At 43.7% G+C, this 22,765-nt stretch overlaps 1 protein-coding gene across 1 annotated transcript in view; it reads left to right on the top strand.

Moving 5' to 3' along the window:
* The first annotated feature begins 1,687 nt into the window (after positions 1-1,687).
* The window catches only part of LOC125518836 (NAC domain-containing protein 75-like), a 52,682-nt gene continuing 31,604 nt past the window's right edge, over positions 1,688-22,765 (top strand). The window contains exons 1-2 of the mRNA XM_048683709.2: positions 1,688-1,879; positions 2,037-2,223. Coding sequence (XP_048539666.2) covers positions 1,688-1,879; positions 2,037-2,223 — 379 coding nt within the window. The remainder of the gene's footprint in view (positions 1,880-2,036; positions 2,224-22,765) is intronic.

The raw sequence follows: 22,765 nt of genomic DNA, 5'->3' as shown, positions 1-22,765 counted from the left end.
TGTGCTTACGCTGTCTATACTCTGTGTCTGATTTCATTTCATCATGATATCCATGTTTATGTTATGTCATGTATGCATCTGAGTACTTATTCCACCGCAAGTAGTTCTTCGCTCAGGAATTTCCTCACCCTGAAATTCCTCAGTGGAGAATTCATAAAAATCGCCTATTCACCCCCCCTCTAGTCGACTTAACGCACTTTCAAGTTGACGTCTTGGTCTTCGGAGGAGCCTTTGGCATACGCACTTCTCATCGTGCAGGTGTGCACCACGTCCTACAGCATGCATAGGATTAAGGAAAAATTCATGAAATACCGCTTAACCTATCCATCAATCCAAGAAGAACCAAATCCATCCCAAACCATCATGTTAACGGCGGCCACCAGGCAGGTAATTTTCAACGTGTACAACATCCCATACCTACCCACCATGGTCTTATCCACTGGATGAACAAAAAGCACACATACCAGCACCAACTTCTCAGCGGACGGGCGGTTCGAACATGTAGGCAATCCCAGGGAGTCAGGGAGGGCCGCCGCCCATGTCTTGCCACACCCTGCAGTCGGCCCGCGCCTAAACTGGGGAACCTCCGCAGCTGATGTGCACCTACTCACCGAAGATAGTAGGAGGTGAATGGGCATGCGCGATGGTGTGACGACCACGACGTCGGCCATCACCGCCGTCTGGCCCTTCCACTGCTGGAGAGTGGGCAACCGTCGTCGCAGGGGTCGCTCACCATGGAAGAATAAAGGCTAGGGGAAGGAGTTGAGCGGGGGAGGAGGAATCCAGCGGTGGCGGTGCACCTCTCTCTCTCTCTCGGAACCCTACGCATGACGGCCTCTGGCGTCGTCGGTTTTAATTTTTTTAATCGGTTATTTATTTCCTAATTAATGTGATTGAGTGACTTAAGTATGGTTTATTAATTTAGATTTGATCTTTATAGATTGATCGTGATTTATTCTTTCACATAAAGACATCACTAAATAATTTACGCCAGCATGGAAAGTTCTGATTTTTTTTTTCTTTGTGTGAGAGGTTGACGTGAAAATAAACCAATGGGGTGGGGGATGATACGAAAAATAACTGGTTAAAAAACCCGGACGAAAGTGGTGGGACGAAAAAAACCTGGACGCAATCCTGCCAACTGCTCCATTAGGAGCAGAGATATTGCGCTACTCATACCAGTAAGTACTACTTCCATCCTAGTTTAGTGGTCCCCTTCATATTTAGTGTCAAATTTTGACCATTGATTTAACTAATGAAATGTCAATGCATGTCACCAAAAATTATGCCATTGGAAACTATGTTCAAACACGAATCCAACGATATAATTTTTTGTGACATGCAATGACATTTTGTTAATTAAATTTATGATCAAAATTTGACACAAAATACGAAGAAGACTAATAAACCAGGATGGAGGTAGCATTACTTGTATGACTAGTAAGTAGTACAGTAGTACTAGTATACATTGGTCCAATTATTCATCATGTCCTCACATTGAATTAACATGACAACACGCTGCATGTGAGGTGACACAAGAGTCCCTGCAACGTGTTCAGTTCACCAAAGTGATCCTCACCCCTCTGTTAGTACAATAGAACTCTCCCATTCTCTACAAAATCACTCTCCCATTCTCCCCCGATCTCCCGCCTCCCAGCCGTCACCTTGTTCCGATCCAGTTGGTACGATGAGCGATGAGCTACTGGAGCTGCTATACTTCATTGCAGGTAGTCAAAAGGAAGACTCTGAAAAAATTGATCTCAACAAGGATGCTCTTCAAGCTAGCGGCATGAAGGAAGGAACTAATGACGCCGCTCCTTTGAGTATTTGTCTCGTCGTCTTGTATGATGATCTTTCTGGGGGTTTTCAAGTCTTTAGAGTATGCATGTAGTAATGAAACCGAGATCCCAGTTTGTTCAGGTGTTGTGGACTTCAGATTTGGAGTAGCACTTACCTGTCAAAGTCTTTCATCATTTACTTAAACAGTTGATTGATCATACATTGAGTACCATTTAACTGAAATTAACCGATTCAAGTCCAAGAAGGATTGGCCGGTACTACCAGCTGGCGTCAAGTTTAATCCCACGGATCAGGAGTTGATCGAGCACCTAGAGGCCAAAGTGAGTGCTAACAGCACGAGATCTCACCCTCTCATCGATTCGTTCATACCAACCATCGACAGCGAGTACGGCATGTGCTACACCCATTCGGAGAAACTTCCAGGTGAGACACCGATCGGCCGTCTACTTGCACAAAATATATCCCGTTGTTTATACCTCTATTTTTCTTTTTAGACATAGACTTAGTGAAGCAATTACAATTTGATAGTAAATAAAAAGTGAAGCAAGTGACTGCAACATGCCAAAGATGTTATAAAAATGCCAACTACCCTAAAACTTTTGTTCACCAATAATGTAGGTGATACGTCTCTGTCGTATCTACTTTTCCTAATGCTTTTCCTCTTGTTTTGGACTCTAATTTGCATGATTTGAATGAAACTAACCCGGACTGACGCTGTTTTCAGCAGAACTACCATGGTGTTGTTTCTGTGCAGAAATAAAAGTTCTCGAATTGGAACTAAACGTTGCGAGTAATTTTTATATGAATAAAAAAATACTGGAGCCAAGAACCACCGGAGGGGGCCCTAGGTGAGCACAGCCCACCAGGGCGCCCCGCCTCCTCCAGGAACGCCCAGGTGGGTTGTCCCCACCTGGTGGCCCCACAGACCCTGAAACCGACGCTATAAAATCTCATTTTTCCAGAAAAAATCAAGGAGGAAGAATTATCTCGTTTCGCGATACGGAGCCGCCGTCACCTCATGTTCTTCATCGGGAGCCAGATCTGGAGTTCATTTGGGGCTCTAAAGAGGGGGATCTTCCGTCTTCGTCATCACCAACCCTCCTCCATCGCCAATTGCATGATGCTCTCCACAGGAGTGAGTAATTCCTTCGTAGGCTCGCTGGTTGGTGAGGAGTTCGATGAGATTCATCATGTAATCGAGTTAGTTTTGTTAGGGCTTGATCCCTAGTATCGACTATGTTCTAGGATTGATGTTGCTATGAATTTGACATGCTTAATGCTTGTCACTTTGGGCCCGGGTGCCATGATTTCAAATCTGAACCGTTTATGTTCTCACCATTATATCCATGCTCTAGATTCAATCTTCCAAGTTATAGTCACCTACTACGTGTTATGATCCGGCAACCCCGGAGTGACAATAGTCGGGATACTTCCCGGTGATGACCGTAGTTTGAGGAGTCCATGTATTCACCGTGTGTTAATGCTTCCTTCTGGTTCTCTATTAAAAGGAGGCCTTAATATCCCTTAGTTTCCAATAGGGCCCTGCTGCCACGGGAGGGTAGGACAAAACATGTTATGCAAGTTCTTTCCATAAGAACGTATGACTATTTACGGAATGCATGCCTACATTATATTTATGAACTAGAGCTAGTGTCGTATCTCCCTAGGTTATGACTGTTATATGATGAATATCATCCAACAAATCGTCGATCCAATGCCTACGATTTTCCTACATATTGATCTTGCTAAGTTACTACTGCTATTGTTACTATCGTCACTGCTACAAAACTATTACTATCACTATTATCGTTACCGTTGCTGCTACCACTACTATCAAAGCTATCATATGAATGTGCTACTGATCACTTTGCTGCAGATAATTAATCTCCAAGTGTGGTTGAATTGACAACTCAACTGCTAATACTTGCAAATATTTGTTGGCTCCCCTTGTGTCGAATCTATAAATTTGGGTTGAATACTCTACCCTCGAAAACTATTGTGATCCCCTATACTTGTGGGTTATCAAGAACTTTTTCTGGCACCATTGCCGGTGAGCATAGCTATATTTGTTGAGTCACTTGGGATTATTGTCAAATTGTCACTATGGAGAATCTGAAGGATGCTAAGACTATGATTTTCCGCTCTAAAATGAGGGGAGGTAAGGAACTACCATCTAGCTCCGCACTCGATTCACCTTCTCTTATAAGTAAACTTGCAACACCACCACATGCTATTAATCCTAATATGTCATAAGTTATTGATGATGCTACTTCTACTATGAATGATATGTATGATGATGCTAGTACATTGCTTGATGATAATGTGCCACTAGGTGAATTTCTTGATGAACAACTTGCTAGAACTAAAGCTTTTGAGAATGTTGAAACTAATGAAGAGCTTGAAACTGAAACACCTATTATAACTAGCCCTCCTATATATGAATTGCCAAAGATATCGGAAGGTTATGTTATGCATGAGGAGACAACTAGAGACATTCTTGCTTGTAAGGACAGAGATGATCTAGAAAAAAAAATATGCAAGTATAAAGAAAGGGCTTTGAATGCTAAAATGAAATGTGATCCTCAGTTTGCTACTTCACCTATCTTTGTTGATGATAAGGATTTTGAATTCTCTGTCGACCCAGAGTTCATTACTTTGGTTGAATCTGATATTATCATGATTATGAAACTGAAACTATTCTGGCACATCTTACTAAGTTAAATTATATAGCCACCCTTTTTGCTCTTGATGAGAAAATTCGCTATTATTATATTCTCAAATTATTTCCGTTCTCATTAAAGGGTGATGCTAAAGCTTGGTACAATACTATTGCTCCTGGTTGTGTGCGTAGTCCCGAGGATATGATTTAGTACTTCTCTAAAAAATATTTTCCTGCTCATAAGAAACAAGCTGTCTTACAGGAAATATTTAACTTTGTGCAAATTGAAGAAGAGAGTCTCCCACAAGTTTGGGGGAGGCTTCTCCAATTTCTTAATGCTTTGCTGGATCATCCTCTTAAGAAAAATGAAATACTTGATATCTTCTATAATGGACTAACCGATGCCTCTAGGGATTTCCTAGATAGTTGTGCTGGTTGTGTTTTCAGGGAACGAAATATTGGGCAAGATGAAGAATTATTGAATAACATATTGATAAATTATGATGATTGGACTCTTCCTGAACCACCACTTAAACCCACTCTGAAGAAGAGGGGTATCTTATATCTCAGTCCGGAAGATATGCAAGAGGCAAAGAAATCTATGAAGGAAAAGGGTATTAAAGCTGAGGATGTCAAAAATTTACCTCCCATTGAAGAAATGCATGGGCTTCATACACCACCACCACCTAAGGTGGTAGAGGTAAATTCTCTAGTGAAATTCAATGATAATGATAATTCTCACAATATGCACCCTAACCAATGCCTTTATGAGTTTGAAAACTACATTAGAAAATCAGATCACTTCAATGCAAATGTTATGAAACAATTGAAATACAATTCTGATATGATTGCTTGCTTGAGTGACTTGTTATTTAGAATCTCAAATGATGTTAGCAGTGTGGGTAAGCAGCTTCTATGGTTCAAACTCAGTTAGAACAAGTTGCTAAATCTCAAAGAGAGTTGTTAGATGAAACGAACAACAATATAAATGACATTGCTGTTAGAGTAGCCACTAAAGGAGGTAGGGTGACTCAGGAACCACTTTATCCTGAGGAACACCCAAAAAGAATTGAACAAGATTCTCAAAGAATTAACACTAATGCACCAAGTCCTTCTAAAAAGAAGAAGAAGAAGAATGATAGTACTTTGCATGCCTCTAGTGAACCTGAAGTGGAAAAACCTCCTGATAATGATAATGAAGTTTCTATCTCTGATGTTGAAACTCAATATGGTAATGAACACTCACCTTCTAATAATGAAAAAGATAATGATGAGGTTCATGAAAATACTCAAACAAATAGTAAAGAACCAGCCAATGATGTTGAGATAGAACCAGCAGTTGATCTTGATAACCCACAATCCAAGAATAAAAGATATGATAAAAGAGAATTTGTTGCTAGGAAACTCGGTAAGGAAAGAGAACCATGGGTTCAAAAACCTATGACCTTTCCACCTAAATCAACTAAAAAGAAAGATGATGAAGAATTTGAACGCTTTGCTGAAATGCTGAGGCCAGTCTTTTCGCGTACTCGCTTGACTAACATCTTAAAAATGCCTCCTTATGCAAAGTACATGAAAGACATCATCACCAATAAGAGAACAATACCGAAAGCTGAAATCTCCACCCTTCTTGCTAATTATACTTTTAAATATGGAGTACCTAAAAAACTTGGAGAACCGGGAATACCGACTATACCTTGCTCCATCAAAAGGAATTATGTGAAAACTGCTTTATCTGATTTGGGAGCTAGTGTAAGTGTTATGAATTTCTCTTTATATAAAATACTTGATTTTAATAAACTCACACCTACTGAAATATCATTGCAAATGGCTGACAATTCAACTGCCATACCTATCGGTATTTGTGAGGATGTGCCTGTTGTTGTTGCTAATGTTACTATTTTGACTGACTTTTTTATACTTGAGATGCCCGAGGACGACAACATGTCAATTATCCTTGGGAGACCCTTTTTGAATATTGCAGGGGCTGTCATTGATTGCAATAAAAGCAAGGTCACTTTTCATATCAATGGTAATGAGCATACGATGCATTTCCAAAGAAATAATTCCAAGTGAATGGTATTAACGTTATTGAAACATCTCTAACAATCACTATTGGAAGTTTTCAACTACCTCTACTGTGGGGACCCCGACTCATAAGTCGAGATCACCGAATGCACGTGTACAGTGATCCCAGAGATCAATGCTCACTGAACACACAGAAGCTGAATAACAAGAGTCTTACATCCATACATACCGTCTTACACAAATTATGACCATTATGGTCAAGTATTACATAGATAAAGCCACAAGGGTTGAACACCAAATAAACTTAAGTAGCGGAAATCTTCGTCGATAAGTAGAACCCATGCCAGCTGCCTTAACCCTACAGGCATTTTGACTGGAAAGCGTCCTAGCTCGCATGTTCGTCACCGAAGTATTCTTCATCATATCATGTTCTTTCATGTCTGGCCAATAAAATAACCAGTGGCAAGCCAATGAGTACTTTGAATGTACTCGCAAGCAACCCATGATTGGAACAAGGCACAATAATGCAAAGATATAGCACTAAGTAGGTAGTTTGCAGAAAGCTAGTTTTGCGTGCAATGACATGATCTGCCAACATGTAAAGTATGCATCATGAGAGTACAGACATCTGTATGAACAAGTTACAGATATCAACATAAGCGGAGTTGGACACCAATCCAACTTAATCATCGTGTCAACCCATCTGACTTAACCCAAATAGTTTTATCAACACACACACACACACATAGTTTGTAAAACTCTGGACATAGTTTAAGCAGCACCGCCCAACTATCCTTGACCATGGACATGGCTATTTGAATAGTTTTACACTCTTCAGAGGTTGCACAATTTACCCACAAGATCCGGGGAACTTCCATGTCATCCACGACCCGCGGTACCTCAAGTACCCGGGGTAAGCACCCGATCACTATCTTTCCCTAGACGACACTAACAAGGAGTCCACTCGTTGTTCCATATCCTCACGATGTACATCATACGAGACTCACTCGAGATCATAACATCCAAGAGGGGACACAACGGTGTATCCGGTGCTCTGTGAAAACAGTCATGGCCTCCCTACCTGGCACGACCCCGTCCCAAGAGAGAGCACCAACTCTCCCCCGTCACTAGTAATGCAGGCTCCAAGCTAGTATCGGCCTAGGTAATCAATAATGCCCTTTCCCATACAAGGGTAGAGTGGTTGCACATGTAAGGTTGGGACAGTCGACAAATCTTAAATCTAATCTGTTTTCGAAAACAACACACACACTTGCCTCGGTACACCACTTTGTCATCAAGTGGTTACCCACCTCATTATCTCCCTCGGGCATAAGTGGCACCCAACAGGGTTTTTGAAAAGTCTTTTGAAAATACTTTGTCTCCGTCACCATGCATATTCCCGTCCCTTTTGCGTAGCAACTACTTTAGCATCCTATCTACTCCCACCGGCATAACCCTCATAAGAAGGTAGGGTCATGCACAATGCAAGTATCGACGAGGAAGTAACGGTGGCAAACCACCCCATGTGGTCACCACAGTATCATGTCTCCGATGCAAGCAATAAAAGTGCTATATGACATGCATAAAAAGGGTTTCATAGACATGGTCAAAGGGCTGCTTGCCTGGTTCATCACAGTCTTGAGATCTTCTGGTCCTTCTCCAAGTACTCAGTCTACTTCGTCAACTAACGTCGAAACAATCATAATAAGCAACACAACAAGGCAGAAAATAAAAGTGATCTAAAAATATGGATTTGACTTTTCTAGGACTTCCCTAGTCATATGAAAAATAACCAGGGTGGTTTCACTGGAATTGGATTAGTAAATATTCCTGAACATTTCAATATGATGGAATCAAGGGGTTTATGGATTTGCAAGAAGTGTACAGAAATATATTTTTGAAAAATGAGCAAAGGCACCCATTTAGCAAATCATGATTTTAGAAGCATCTAGGAGTTCGTTTCACTGGATTTAGAGTTCAAATGAATTTCCTATGAATTTGCAAAGTTGACAAATATGAAGAAATGGCTCATTATTTTATGTGCGACAGAAAGTATTAAGAAAAATGTTCATAAGCTAAGTTATGAACTTAGAAGCATCTAGGAATTTGAATCATGGCCTTTGGATCAAATTTGAGCCCTCTGTGATTTTCTAAAGTTTATGCCAGAAATGGAAAAGTAAGATTTGCTAATTATTTGTGAAGAAAGTTTTTCTGGAAAAATGATAAAGTTACACCATGTGATATAGCATGAATTTATGAACTACTAGAAACTGGAATGATCTAATTTGGAGTCCATTTGAATTATTTGTGTTTTTTTGAAGTTTACTGGAAAAAGAAAAAGAAAAAGGAGATGGGTTTTACCCTTATCATGCGCCAGGCGGGAGATAGCAGAGGGCCGTCCTAGCTACTCGGCCACGCGCGGTGGCTGGGCGACGTCGAAGGCGCACCAGAGCGAGTACGCATTCGTTTCGGGGGAAGCGGGTTGCACCCGGTCTGTCTCCACTTAAACGGGCGGGGCCCGCCCACCGGGTCACTGACGAGTGGGGCCCGGTGCTTAGGCCGTCTCCTACCTCCCACTCGAATAGAGCAAGGGAAGGGGAGGCGAGGCCGAGCGGGCGCCGATGATCTCCCCGGCGGTACCGGCCACCTCCGGCGACGCCCGGCATACCGACGTGCTCAGGAGAGTGTGCCGCATCCTTCGAGGTGCGCCACAACCGTAGGGGTGGCCAGATGCGAGCGCATCCTCGGCCGCGGCGGGCAAGGCCGACGGTGGTGATGGAACTCGACGGCATGGCCATGGAGAGGAGAGGGAGAAGCGCGGGAGGGGCCCGCGGTGATGGTGGGAGTGCTCTGGTGCGGTCTAGAGGGGAGGAGGAGGAGTGGCGGGCGCGAATTTAGGCGGAGGCCGACGGGAAGGCTCTAGCCATGGTGGTGGATGGAGGGCACGAGGAGAGAGTTGGCTTGGTCCAGGGGGTCGCTGGGAGGGAGAGAGAGCGGAGGGGATCCAGAGGGAGGCCTCGGGAGCCCTTAAATGGCGAGGCCATGGCTCACCGTGGATGTGGCCTACGGGCACCCGTGGAAATGGCCGTGGTGGCCATGGGAGGAGGCTCGGGGCTGTTTGCGGCCCTCGTGGGCGTTGAGTAGGGCGCCAGGAAGAGAGAGGAGGATCGGGGCGAGCTCGAGGGGGTCCCTGGCATGGGTGCATGCATTGGCCGAGTTGGGCGGCATCTGGCGCGCGCCTCAGGGGTTGAGAGAGAGAGGGGAAGGAGGGGGACAGCAGGGTGGAGTGGTGCGGACGTCGAGGCACCTCGACTGGCGCGAGGGGGAGGCTCGAGGTGGTCGGGTGGCTTGGTCAGAGAGCAGCTACAGTGCGTGGGAGCACTGTAGCACGCTCTGGAGCACGCCTTTGGCATGCCATGGCATAAAAAAGGGGAAGTGGGCGCGACCACTTGTGTCCAGTAGTGCTAGGGAGTAGTGAAGAAAGGGGAGGAAGCATTGGATGCTCTTGAGAGCCTCTAAGAGAGGCTAGAGGTTGAGAGAAAGGTGAACAGTGGCTGTCCAGAGGGGGAAAATGGGGTTTTACCCCATCAATCATGGAGCTTTGGAACAAGGGGAGCTACTGGAGGTAGGAGGTGACCTGGGGCAGCTGTGGTAAAAACTTGGGCTCATGGAGATTAGTGGAAGAGGTCAAAATGATGATTTTGGAAAAATGGCAGAAGGTGTTTGTTGTTTGTTTGGGCAAGAAAATTAATTCCACTTGCCATGAGAATTAACAGGATGGAATGGCACATAGAAGTAGGATGTTCCACCAAGTTTGAGCTCATTTGGGCAAAGTAGCCAATGTAACTTTGGTAAACCCTAGAAATCAACAGAAATGGACTTTCCAAGATTTAGTCATGCAAATCTATTCTCCTTGACGCACCACTTAGTGTAGTGTCATCATTTGAGGTTCTGAACATGTCCAAAAAAGTTGAGATCAAAAGGAGAAAGTTGCCAATGTAAACTTGTTCAAATTTGGTTCTGGACAGAGAGGGTTTTGGGGCACTTTGATCAAGATAACATTCTCTCCAACTTGTGCCATTTGGTCCAGATGCAATATTACACCATTTTAACATGTGCACCAAGTTTTAGAGCATTTGGACATGTTTGACAGTGCCAAGTTGTTCAAACTTGAAAAAGGACATAAGTGGTTTTGAGAGGGTTTCATGGGGTTATACTGTTCTCCATGACATGAGACTTGGCAAGATCATCAAACATGTCATATGTGACATGCTAGAATTTTCTTGGAATTGTTGGGGAATATTTCCTGTAGAAATATTTCAAATCCTTGAAATGGGCAGAAATGGTTTTGGGAGGTTTTGTCTAATATTTTGAACATGACCATGTGTTGAAACTCATATATATGGACAATATATGTCCACTGAGTTTCCCTGATTTTTCTCAAATATTTCTCAAGCTTTATAATAATTTTAACCTATTTAAGACCATTTCTGGCCTTAAGAAAAAGCCTTTAAATAAAATAGGAAAATAAATTTTAAAATTATATTTTTATGGTTTCTGGGTATCCTATATCTAGTAGGAGTCAAATATATTTTTGGAAAGATTTTTACTGCCCTTAATTAGGTACTTGTAGTGCAAACCTCAATTCAGGGGGGTTTGGAAAACTAATTTTTGAAAATACTATTTGGCCAAATTATTTTTGTAAGAAATTATTTTTATGTCCTATACACATGGCATGATCATTGGTTCAAGAGTTTGGAGCAAGGATATGAAGTATAGGAGTTGGAGGATTTATTTGATTTTTTGAGCACTTGCAAACAACACACAAAATCCAATCAAGGCAAGGTCCAAAACACTCAAAAGTTTTTGTCAAACCACATTTTATCATGATTTATTAGCTTAAGTGTTGTGGCATGAAAATCAGGGTGTGACAGACCTACCCCCCTTAGAAGAATCTCGTCCCCGAGATTCCCAGACTAGGCGCGGAAAGGAATACGAGATTTAAATCTGGGGTAGTCCTCATGTCCTCGTACTGTTTCTGCTTCCGTGTGATGCTTCATTGGTCCTTGAAGTACTTGATGACATGGCTTCGTGTATGACGTCCTGCTTGATCCAGGTTGCTAAGGGGTTTCTTGCATTGGTCAGATTGGGCTGGGGGTCGATGGCTTGGTGATCGATGTCCTTGTTGGTGATTGGGCTAGCTAGGAGGTCGGAAACGTTTCTGGAGTGGTGTCGTGTGGAAAAACGTTGTGCACAGTGGGTAACTCGGGTGGTAACCCCAGCTGGTAGCCGTCTACCCTTCGTCTTGGAGTGATCTCGAAGAGGGTCGATGAATCTTGGTGTGGGTTTCCTTGTCATGGAAATGCTTGGTTCCTTAGAGAGGAGTGGTTTGCAGATACGCACGGTCTTCAACGAGGAAGTTCACTTCTTGACGATAGTGGTTGGTATAGTTCTTCCTCCTTGACATGGCGATCTTCAGATGTTCCTTAACCAGCTGAACGATTCTTCTTCCATCTTCAGTTAGACAAGTAGGTCACCAAGTAAAAGTGACAACCAACGTGACCAAGTACTCCATGAAGTTTCTGTTCATGGGGTACATAAGGTAGCCTGGGGCATTGGTGGTGGTAACGGTTGAGTGTGCGCCAAGGTGTTTTCGATCTCGAGTCAAGACCCAAAGTTATGATCTGACCATGTTGTAGCTTGGTAGGGCTTAAGGGTTTCAAGGATCTAGTGTGCGACTGAACGTTTATCATCTTATCCTTGGGCACAGTTTCTGAGATGCCAATTGTTCTATCTAGTCCTCCAAACAGATCACCTTATACCGCTGAAAGCATCATTTCGTATGGGTCAACTCCAATCATCACTCATGCTATTCATATCCTCATGACTCCCAAGAGGAGGTCTAACAAAATCATATATGTCTACGATCCCCAAACTCATATGTGTGGTTACCCCTAAAAATCCATGGGTAGAGCATACAAGCTTCCAAGCTGGAATAAAATAGGACAATCCAAGTGCTCATCCTATTCTTCCAAGGTCTAAGATAAAGCACCTCTTATCCTAAGGAAACACGTCGTAAGCCACTCCAAGATCTTGTTTCCTTCCTATGAATCAACTCCAACAACCCATTAGCTCCCATCAATCACTACATAATCCATTTAATTCTACAAATCCAATGTTTATGGTGTTCCACATGATCTTCTAATGTCCTATAATCCTCAAATACTTGAAATGGGTTATCTTTACTATAGTCAGTCCACCAATTCCCGTTATCGGGGTCAAGTAACTTCCAACCTCCAGCTTATATAGATCCTTAAATCAATTCCAATCTCCTAGTTTATTGTCCATCGAGAAACATGGTATCACGATCAAGATCATCAGTCTAAATCCAATTTACTCCGAATCCTGCAGGCTTACTCAGCATCTATACTCAACTAGGATCACCTATTTAAATCCAAATCTCTTGTCCAACGAGGAATCCTACATGTTTCCCTCAAGTTATTTACGTAATATCAACTGTCCCCTATCAATATCATCTGATCAAGTCAAATCCTTGCACTTCCAGGAGTTTCAGCTTGCGATCATAATTGCCCCACTAAATCCAATTTATCCAGGGGTAATGAAAGCTATGCTACTCTATATTAATGATCCCACCAAGTTCATCTACCAACATGAAAGCCTCATAATCCACCAAATAGTCTCATATAATTTCTCAAAGTCATTGATATAAACTCATCAAGTCACTTGTCCTTTATTCCTATATCCTCAAACTGGTCTTCCCTATGGCATCGTCAGTTCTGGTGCTATATCAGGATGATAATGTGCTTGTTCACTATATCCACTAGTTCCATAATGAACCCAGTGTTGTGCAAGGTTTACAGAGGCTTAACTAGTTCTCTTGCAATTCTGTGGGTTAAGCACATGGTTAAGGACTCGAGCTAGGGTATCTCGTGAAGTCTCGAAGGGTCCGGGGATGGGTTTCTAATCATGAGGGGAAACCATAACTCCACGGGGTTGCGCTTGGTTGAGGAGGCTGTAGCAAAAGTCTTCGTGCTAGTTGGTTGCCAAAGTAGAATCCTTGGTGTACCTTGTCTTGCCGATCTTTAGTTAAGGAGAGAGAGAGATGAGAGGGAAGAGTAGCATAGAGGAGGGGAATGCCTAAAGGGGGTTCTATAGTGCAGGTGCAAACAAACGGGCGCCAAAAAGGGCCAAACAAAGGAAAACAAGGAAGGTGATATAGTCGCGTACTTGTTGCCTAGGGCAAAAGTGCGACTTATATCAAAACACAAACAAATAAAAACAAGCAACACACAATCATGGTTCTATTCGAACCATCATACGGACTCGACTCCACATAGGGGGTACACGACTCATCCTACCCTAGGGGTTCTCGGACTAAGTAGTCGCGCTTTACTTCGTGCCTCATGCAGTCTTTTTGGTTTTCCTCAGGTGTTGCTACGTCTCTTGTAGTTGTTCGATGAAACAATCCGGGTCGAGCCTGAAGATTCTTCAACAACTTCTCGCCTATTGAAGTCATGGGGTGAAGGTGGCTCCTCGTAGCACACATTGACTCGGTCTTCTGTTGTCTTCTTAATCATGACGACCCCTTTTTCCTTCTAAGGCGTCGACGGTACCAGGTAGGTAATCCCTTATGCAATGATATTAATAAGGCATAGTAGAGGTCCAACATGTCGGTTACGTTGATGAAAACATCGACACCAAGAGCGGGGGATGAAGAGAACCATTTTCCTGCTTACTATAGTGAGGCGGGCGAAATGGCAAGGTTCTCATCCACCGGTGGTTGCCGATACAAAAACAGTAAGGACATGATTGCTCTATTAGCGATGTCTATCATGGTCTTGCATATCTTACACCCTGATCGTCATAGGACAAGGTTGCATCATCCTGGGGAAAATTCAAAGGTGTCACCATCCTCTGGGTCTTCATGTCCTCATTCTTCAAAGGCGTATCTTCTGTTGGCATCGTCTTGTTGTGGTGTCATGAATCTTGGGTTCAGAAGAGGTGGGTGAGTATTTGGCAAGGTGTACTCCTTCTAGGCTATCCACGAGGAGAAGAGAAGTATAGATAGTTTTGAAAACTACTAATAGTTTTAGAAATAATTTTACCCTATCTAACGACCATGCTAACTAAGGCTTCCTGTAGTCAGGATGGCTCTGATACCAGCTCCGTGGGGACCCCGACTCATAAGTCGAGATCACCGAATGCACGTGTACAGTGATCCCAGAGATCAATGCTCACTGAACACACAGAAGCTGAATAACAAGAATCTTACATCCATACATACCGTCTTACACAAATTATGACCATTATGGTCAAGTATTACATAGATAAAGCCACAAGGGTTGAACACCAAATAAACTTAAGTAGCGGAAATCTTCGTCGATAAGTAGAACCCATGCCAGCTGCCTTAACCCTACAGGCATTTTGACTGGAAAGCGTCCTAGCTCGCATGTTCGTCACCGAAGTATTCTTCATCATATCCTGTTCTTTCATGCCTGGCCAATAAAATAACCAGTGGCAAGCCAATGAGTACTTTGAATGTACTCGCAAGCAACCCATGATTGGAACAAGGCACAATAATGCAAAGATATAGCACTAAGTAGGTAGTTTGCAGAAAGCTAGTTTTGCGTGCAATGACATGATCTGCCAACATGTAAAGTATGCATCATGAGAGTACAGACATCTGTATGAACAAGTTACAGATATCAACATAAGCGGAGTTGGACACCAATCCAACTTAATCATCGTGTCAACCCATCTGACTTAACCCAAATAGTTTTATCAACACACACACGCGCGCCGTTTGTAAAACTATGGACGTAGTTTAAGCAGCACCGCCCAACTGTCCTTGACCGTGGACATGGCTATTCGAATAGTTTTACACTCTGCAGAGGTTGCACACTTTACCCACAAGATCCGAGGAACTTCCGTGTCATCCACGACCCGCGGTACCTCAAGTACCCGGGGTAAGCACCCGATCACTATCTTTCCCTAGACAATACTAACAAGGAGTCCACTCGTTGTTCCATATCCTCACGATGTACATCATACGAGACTCACTCCATATCCTCACGGTTTATCCAGTGCCCCATGAAAACAGTCATGACCGCCCTACCTGGCACGACCCCGTCCCGAGAGAGAGCACCAACTCTCCCCCGTCACTAGTAATGCGGGCTCCAAGCTAGTATCGGCCTAGGTAATCAATAATGCCCTTTCCCATACAAGGGTAGAGTGGTTGCGCATGTAAGATTGGGACAGTCGACAAATCTTAAATCTAATCCGTTTTTGAAAACAACACACACACTTGCCTCGGTACACCACTTCATCATCAAGTGGTTACCCATCTCATTATCTCCCTCGGGCATAAGTGGCACCCGACGGGGTTTTTGAAAAGTCTTTTGAAAATACTTTGTCTCCATCACCATGCATATTCCCGTCCCTTTTGCGTAGCAACTACTTTAGCATCCTATCTACTCCCACTGGCATAACCCTCATAAGAAGGTAGGGTCATGCACAATGCAAGTATCAATGAGGAAGTTACGGTGGCAAACCACCCCATGTGGTCACCACAGTATCATGTCTCCGATGCAAGCAATAAAAGTGCTATATGACATGCATAAAAAGGGTTTCATAGACATGGTCAAAGGGCTGCTTGCCTGGTTCATCAGAGTCTTGAGATCTTCTGGTCCTTCTCCAAGTACTCCGTCTACTTCCTCAACTAACGTTGAAACAATCACAATAAGCAACACAACAAGGCAGAAAATAAAAGTGATCTAAAAATATGGATTTGACTTTTCTAGGACTTCCCTGGTCATATGAAAAATAACCAGGGTGGTTTCACTGGAATTGGATTAGTGAATATTTCTGAACATTTCAATATGATGGAATCAAGGGGTTTATGGATTTGCAAGAATTGTACAAAAATATATTTTTGAAAAATGAGCAAAGGCACCCATTTAGCAAATCATGATTTTAGAAGCATCTGGGAGTTGGTTTCACTGGATTTGGAGTTCAAATGAATTTCCTATGAATTTGCAAAGTTGACAAATATGAAGATATGGCTCATTGTTTTATGTGGGACAGAAAGTATTAAGAAAAATGTTCATAAGATAAGTTATGAACTTAGAAGCATCTAGGAATTTGAATCATGGCCTTTGGATCAAATTTGAGCCCTCTGTGATTTTCTAAAGTTTATGCTAGAAATGGAAAAGTAAGATTTGCTAATTATTTGTGAAGAAAGTTTTTCTGGAAAAATGATAAAGTTACACCATGTGATATAGCATGAATTTATGAACTACTAGAAATTGGAATCATCTAATTTGGAGTCCATTTGAATTATTTGTGTTTTTTTAGGTTTACTAGAAAAAGAAAAAGAAAAAGGAGATGGGTTTTACGCATATCATGCGCGCCAGGCGGGAGATAGCAGAGGGCCGGCCCAGCTACTCGGCCGCGCGCGGTGGCTGGGCGACGTCGAAGGCGCACCAGAGCGAGTACGCGTTCATTCCAGGGGAAGCGGGTTGCACCCGGTCTATCTCCACTTAAACGGGCGGGGGCCACCCACCGTGTCACTAACGAGCGGGGCCCGGTGCTTAGGCCGTCTCCTACCTCCAGCTCGAACTGAGCAAGGGCAGGGGAGGCGAGGCCGAGCGGGCGTCGGTGATCTCCCCGGCGGTACCGGCCACCTCCGGGGACGCCCGACGTACCGGCATGCTCAGGAGAGTGTGCCGCATCCTCCGAGGTGCGCCAAAACCGTAGGGGTGGCCAGACGCGAGCGCATCCTCGGCCGCGGTGGGCAAGGCCAACGGTGGTGATGGAACTCGACGGCATGGCCATGGAGATGAGAGGGAGAAGCGCGGGAGGGGCCCGCGGTGATGGTGGGAGTGCTCTGGTGCGGTCTAGAGGGGAGGAGGAGGAGTGGCGGGCGCGAATTTAGGCGGAGGCCGACGGGAAGGCTCTGGCCATGGTGGTGGATGGAGGGCACGAGGAGAGAGTTGGCTTGGTCCACGGCGTCGCTGGGAGGGAGAGAGAGTGGAGGGGATCCAGAGGGAGGCCTCGGGAGCCCTTAAATGGCGAGGCCATGGCTCACCGTGGACGTGGCCTATGGGCACCCGCGGAAATGGCCGTGGTGGCCACGGGAGGAGGCTCGGGGCTGTCTGCGGCCCTCGTGGGCGTTGAGTAGGGCGCCAGGAAGAGAGAGGAGGAGCGGGGCGAGCTCGAGGGGGTCCCTGGCATGGGTGCATGCATTGGCCGAGCTGGGCGGCGTCTGGCGCGCGCCTCAGGGGGTGAGAGAGAGAGGGGAAGGAGGGGGACAACACGGTGGAGTGGTGCGGACGTTGAGGCACCTCGACTGGCGCGAGGGGGAGGCTCGAGGTGGTCGGGTGGCTTGGTCAGAGAGCAGCTACAGTGCGTGGGTGCACTGTAGCGCGCTCTGGAGCACGCCTTTGGCATGCCATGGCATAAAAAAGGGGAAGTGGGCGCGGCCACTTGTGTCCAGTAGTGCTAGGGGGTAGTAAAGAAAGGGGAGGAAGCATTGGATGCTCCCGAGAGCCTCTAGGAGAGGAGAGAGGTTCAGAGAGAGGTGAATAGTGGCTGTCCAGAGGGGGGAAATGGGGTTTTACCCCCTCAATCATGGAGCTTTGGAAGAGGGGGGGCTACTAGAGGTAGGAGGTGACCTGGGGCAGCTATGGTAAAAACTTGGGCTCATGGAGATTAGTGGAAGAGGTCAAAATGATGATTTTGGAAAAATGGCAGAAGGTGTTTGCTGTTGGTTTGGGCAAGAAAATTAATTCCACTTGCCATGAGAATTAACAGGATGGAATGGCACATAGAAGTAGGATGTTCCACCAAGTTTGAGCTCATTTGGGCAAAGTAGCCAGTGTAACTTTGGTAAACCCTAGAAATCAATAGAAATGGACTTTCTAAGATTTAGTCATGCAAATCTATTCTCCTTGAGGCACCACTTAGTGTAGTGTCATCATTTGAGGTTCCGAACATGTCCACAAAAGTTGAGATCAAAAGGAGAAAGTTGCCAATGTAAACTTGTTCAAATTTGGTTCTGGACAGAGAGGGTTTTGGGGCACTTTGATCAAGATAACATTCTCTCCAACTTGTGCCATTTGGTCTAGATGCAATATTACACCATTTTAGCATGTGCACCAAGTTTTAGAGCATTTGGACATGTTTGACAGTGCAAAGTTGTTCAAACTTGAAAAAGGACATAAGTGGTTTTCAGAGGGTTTCATGGGGTTATACTGTTCTCCATGACATGAGACTTGGCAAGATCATCAAACATGTCATATGTGACATGCTAGAATTTTCTTGGAATTGTTGGGGAATATTTCTTGTAGAGATATTTCAAATCCTTGAAATGGGCAGAAATGGTTTTGGGAGGTTTTGTCTAATATTTTGAACATGACCATGTGTTGAAACTCATATATATGGACAATATATGTCCACTGAGTTTCCCTGATTTTTCTCAAATATTTTTCAAGCTTTAAAATAATTTTAACCTATTTAAGACCATTTCTGGCCTTAATAAAAAGCCTTTAAATAAAATAGGAAAATAACTTTTAAAATTATATTTTTATGGTTTTTGGGTATCCTATATCTAGTAGGAGTCAAATATATTTTTGGAAAGATTTTTACTGCCTTTATTAGGTACTTGTAGTGCAAACCTCAAAAATTTCAGAATTTTGTTCATAGGAAAAGGATGAGTATCTTTAGGAAGTTTGCTTCCAAGAAGAACTCCAAGGGAGTTATCGGGGAGTCATCTGCAAGTGATCTCCACAAACTGAAAGTGCATTATATCAACTAGAGGGGGGTGAATAGGCGATTTTTATGAATTCTTCACTGAGGAATTTCAGGGTGATGAAATTCCTGAGTGAAGAACTACTTGCAGCGGAATAAGTACTCAAAAGTAAACATAACAGTGCATGAGCATGGTCTTCATGAAGAAATGAAAACAAGCACAAAGTACAGAAAGCGTAAACCCAGGATAACACAGGATAAAGACAAACAGACTGAAGAAATTGAACTGAGGAAATAGAGAAAGTCTTTAGTCAAAGTCTTAAAACAGATATGAACAAGAATACAACACAGAAATGAAGAAATGGAAGGGTTGAGGAAATGGAACCAGGTAGCTTGGTGAAGACAATGATTTGGTAGACCAGTTCCAAGTGATGTGACAGTTGTACGTCTGGTTAGGGCGGCTAGGTATTTAAACCTAAGGACGCACAGTCCCGGACACCCAATCCTGAACACGCAGCTCAGGACACTCAGTCCTCACCGTATTCCCCTTGAGCTAACGTTACACAGACCTCGCCCAATCACTCGTGGTAAGTCTTCAGGTGACCTCCAAACCTTCACAGACTCGGTCACTCGGATCCACAATTTCTTCTTGGATGCTCTAGACCATGACGCCTAACCGTCTGGAAGATGCATAGTCTTCAAGGGTAACAAGGGTCGGATCCACGCAGGATCAATCTTTTCAGTGATGCTCAATCACTTTGGGTCTGTAGGTGTTCGGGTTTGCGTTTTCCTCACTTGATGATTTTCACTCAAAGTCCTCGGAGAATGGGATGCTCTCAAATGACAAGTGTCAGTTTCTCTCGGAGCAGCCAACCAGCTAGTGGTTCTAGGGGCGGCTATTTATAGCCTAGGGAGCAGCCCGACATGATAAGACATAAATGCCCTTCAATGATATGACCGTTAGGTGGGTAGATATTTTGGGACAGCTGGCGCATAGCACAGCAACGGTCGGAATTTTGAGTATCAAATACCTTAGGGCTATCGTGTTCCTCACTGGCAAATTCCTAACTCCTCAGTCAGAACAAATTCCTCAGAGACCAGAAGAACTTCGTATCTGTCACTGAAGAAATTGACCGAACTGTATGAGATTTCCAATGGCTTCACTCGAAGGGATTGGTAGGTGTAGGATTTGAGTTGAGCATCACTTGGGAATTTTTCCTTAGTATTTCCTCGACCCCCTTTAACAGTACGGTGTCTCCTATGACTCAAGAAAGAGAAAATAAAACAAAGAAAACAAAGGTCTTCATGCTTCACGTTCCTCGAATGAATACCAAGTCTTCAGGATCACACCAATTTATTCACTTTCAAAGTCTTTAGAAAGTCTTCAGAAATCCAAAGTCTTCAGTCGAAGAACTTCATTTTTAGGGGTTGACTTTCTCTGTAAATATCAAACTCCTTATAGACTTATAGACATGTGTACACTCACAAACGCATCAGTCCCTTAACCTATAAGTCTTCAATACACCAAAATCACTAAGGGGCACTAGATGCACTTACAATCTCCCCCTTTTTGGTGATTGATGAAAATATAGGTTAAGTTTTCAACGGGGATAAACATATGAAGTGTAAATAATGAAATGGAGGAATTTGATTGCAAGATATAGAAGAACTCCCCCTGAAGATGTGCATAGTGAGGAATTTTCTTTTGAAGCAATGCACACTTTGAAGAGTAGAATCATGGAGATATCCCCATATATCTTGTAATTCATACACGCATTTAACATATAATATGAAGAATTTGAAATGCATGATGAAATATGGTGACTGATGTAATTCAGCATGCGTGCATTAACAATAATGAGGAATAAGCATGCAGAAAAACTCAGCAAAAGTATCATACCACCATAGAGTTTAAGTTTACAACTCAATCCAGCAAAGTCTTCAAAAGAATGAGAGTTGTAACTTAAAAAACGCCCATATAGGTAGACCCGCTTGAAGACTAACTCAAATTTCTCCCCCTTTGTCATCGAATGACCAAGAGGGTCAAAAAAATGAGGACTAACGCCCCTGAAGAATATCAAGTTGGAGGAGCGCCACCTTTGTTGGGGTCGTTGGTTGTTGTAGGGCCTGCAGCAGTGTCATCCAAGTCTTCAAGCTCATCGGTGTTGCGGGATGAAGAATATGAGTTGGCCACCAAGGAAGGAACTTTGACTTTCTTGAATTTCTTCGTCGGATGTGCAGACCAATCAAAGTTCTCCTGGAGACCCATTTGCTTCAGATCTTCTTCACCATACAGATATGATAAGATAGCCCAAGTGCGACCGAAAACTTCATGGAGGTAGTAATGGTTTTTCTTCACTACATTATGTGTAGCAGTCATGTTGTGAAGAAGAGAACCAAACTGACGCTTAACCCATTTATGGTTTCGATCCACCTTCTGTAGAAGACTAAGAAGCAGCTCACGGTCAGTCATCACCCTGGGAGCTGTGGCTTGAGGATTTTGCTTGGATGCATGTGCAGCAGAATCATGAGTAGCAGAGTCATCATTGGTGGAATAGGATGCAGCTTTGCGAAACTGACCATCCAATGGACAAATGCCTTCGTCAATGACAGCAGGTGCCTTGCCATTTTCATCAGCTGAGGAATAAGTCTGCTTGAGGACTTCAATTGGGGGCAGGTAACTGAGGTGATTGTGAAAGTCAACCTTGTAGTTTAGTGAAGACCTTGTTCTGAGGAATCTCATCATCCAAGGAGCATAAGGCTTCAACTCAAACGAAGAGAGTGCAACATTTGCCAGAGTCCTCATGAAGAAATCATGATAATTGACAGGAATGCCATGTATGATGTTGAATAGCAGATTCTTCATAATGCCAACAATTTCCTCATCAGACGAGTCGTGGCCTTTGATAGGACTCATTGTCCTCGTCAGAATGCAATAGACTGTTCTGGGCACATATAGCAATTCCTTCACGAGGAATTTGGTCCTTGGCGCTTGACCGGGCTTCAGGGGCTTCATCAGCACTTGCATGTAATGGGCAGTGAGTTCAGGCTCCTGGTACAGATAGCAAGCTCCTTCAAGGGGTGGACTGATGGGTAGGGCGTGAAGTAATTCAAAGGCCGGTGCTTTATAATGAGTGTTATCGGCCATCCAGTCCAATACCCAAGTGTTGATATCATCAGGATCACCTGTGATGTGCAGTGTAGCGTAAAACTGAAGAATAAGCTCTTCATTCCAATCAACAATATCAGAGCAAAAGTTGGAGGCCTGTGTCATGAAGCACACTGAGGATAGGAGAGAAGCAAGGCAGTGATTCCATGTCCACGTGAGGAATATGCTCGTGGTAGAAGACTTTATCCTTGTTGAAAAGCAGTGAAGAATAGAAATTGGCCTGGCTGGCAGTCCAGAAGCGCTTCCTCCTAAGACGAGCAAAGTCATAAGGATTGTAGTTCGTGAAGAATACATGCTCGCCGAAGAAGTCATCAACCTTGAATTTTTGCTTCTTTGAGAAG

Source organism: Triticum urartu, chromosome 7A (genome assembly GCF_056163025.1).
Source record: "Triticum urartu cultivar PI428250 chromosome 7A, HENAU_Tu73, whole genome shotgun sequence".
NCBI classification, from domain to species: Eukaryota; Viridiplantae; Streptophyta; class Magnoliopsida; order Poales; family Poaceae; genus Triticum; species Triticum urartu.
This window is presented reverse-complemented; position numbering and strand designations above follow the sequence as displayed.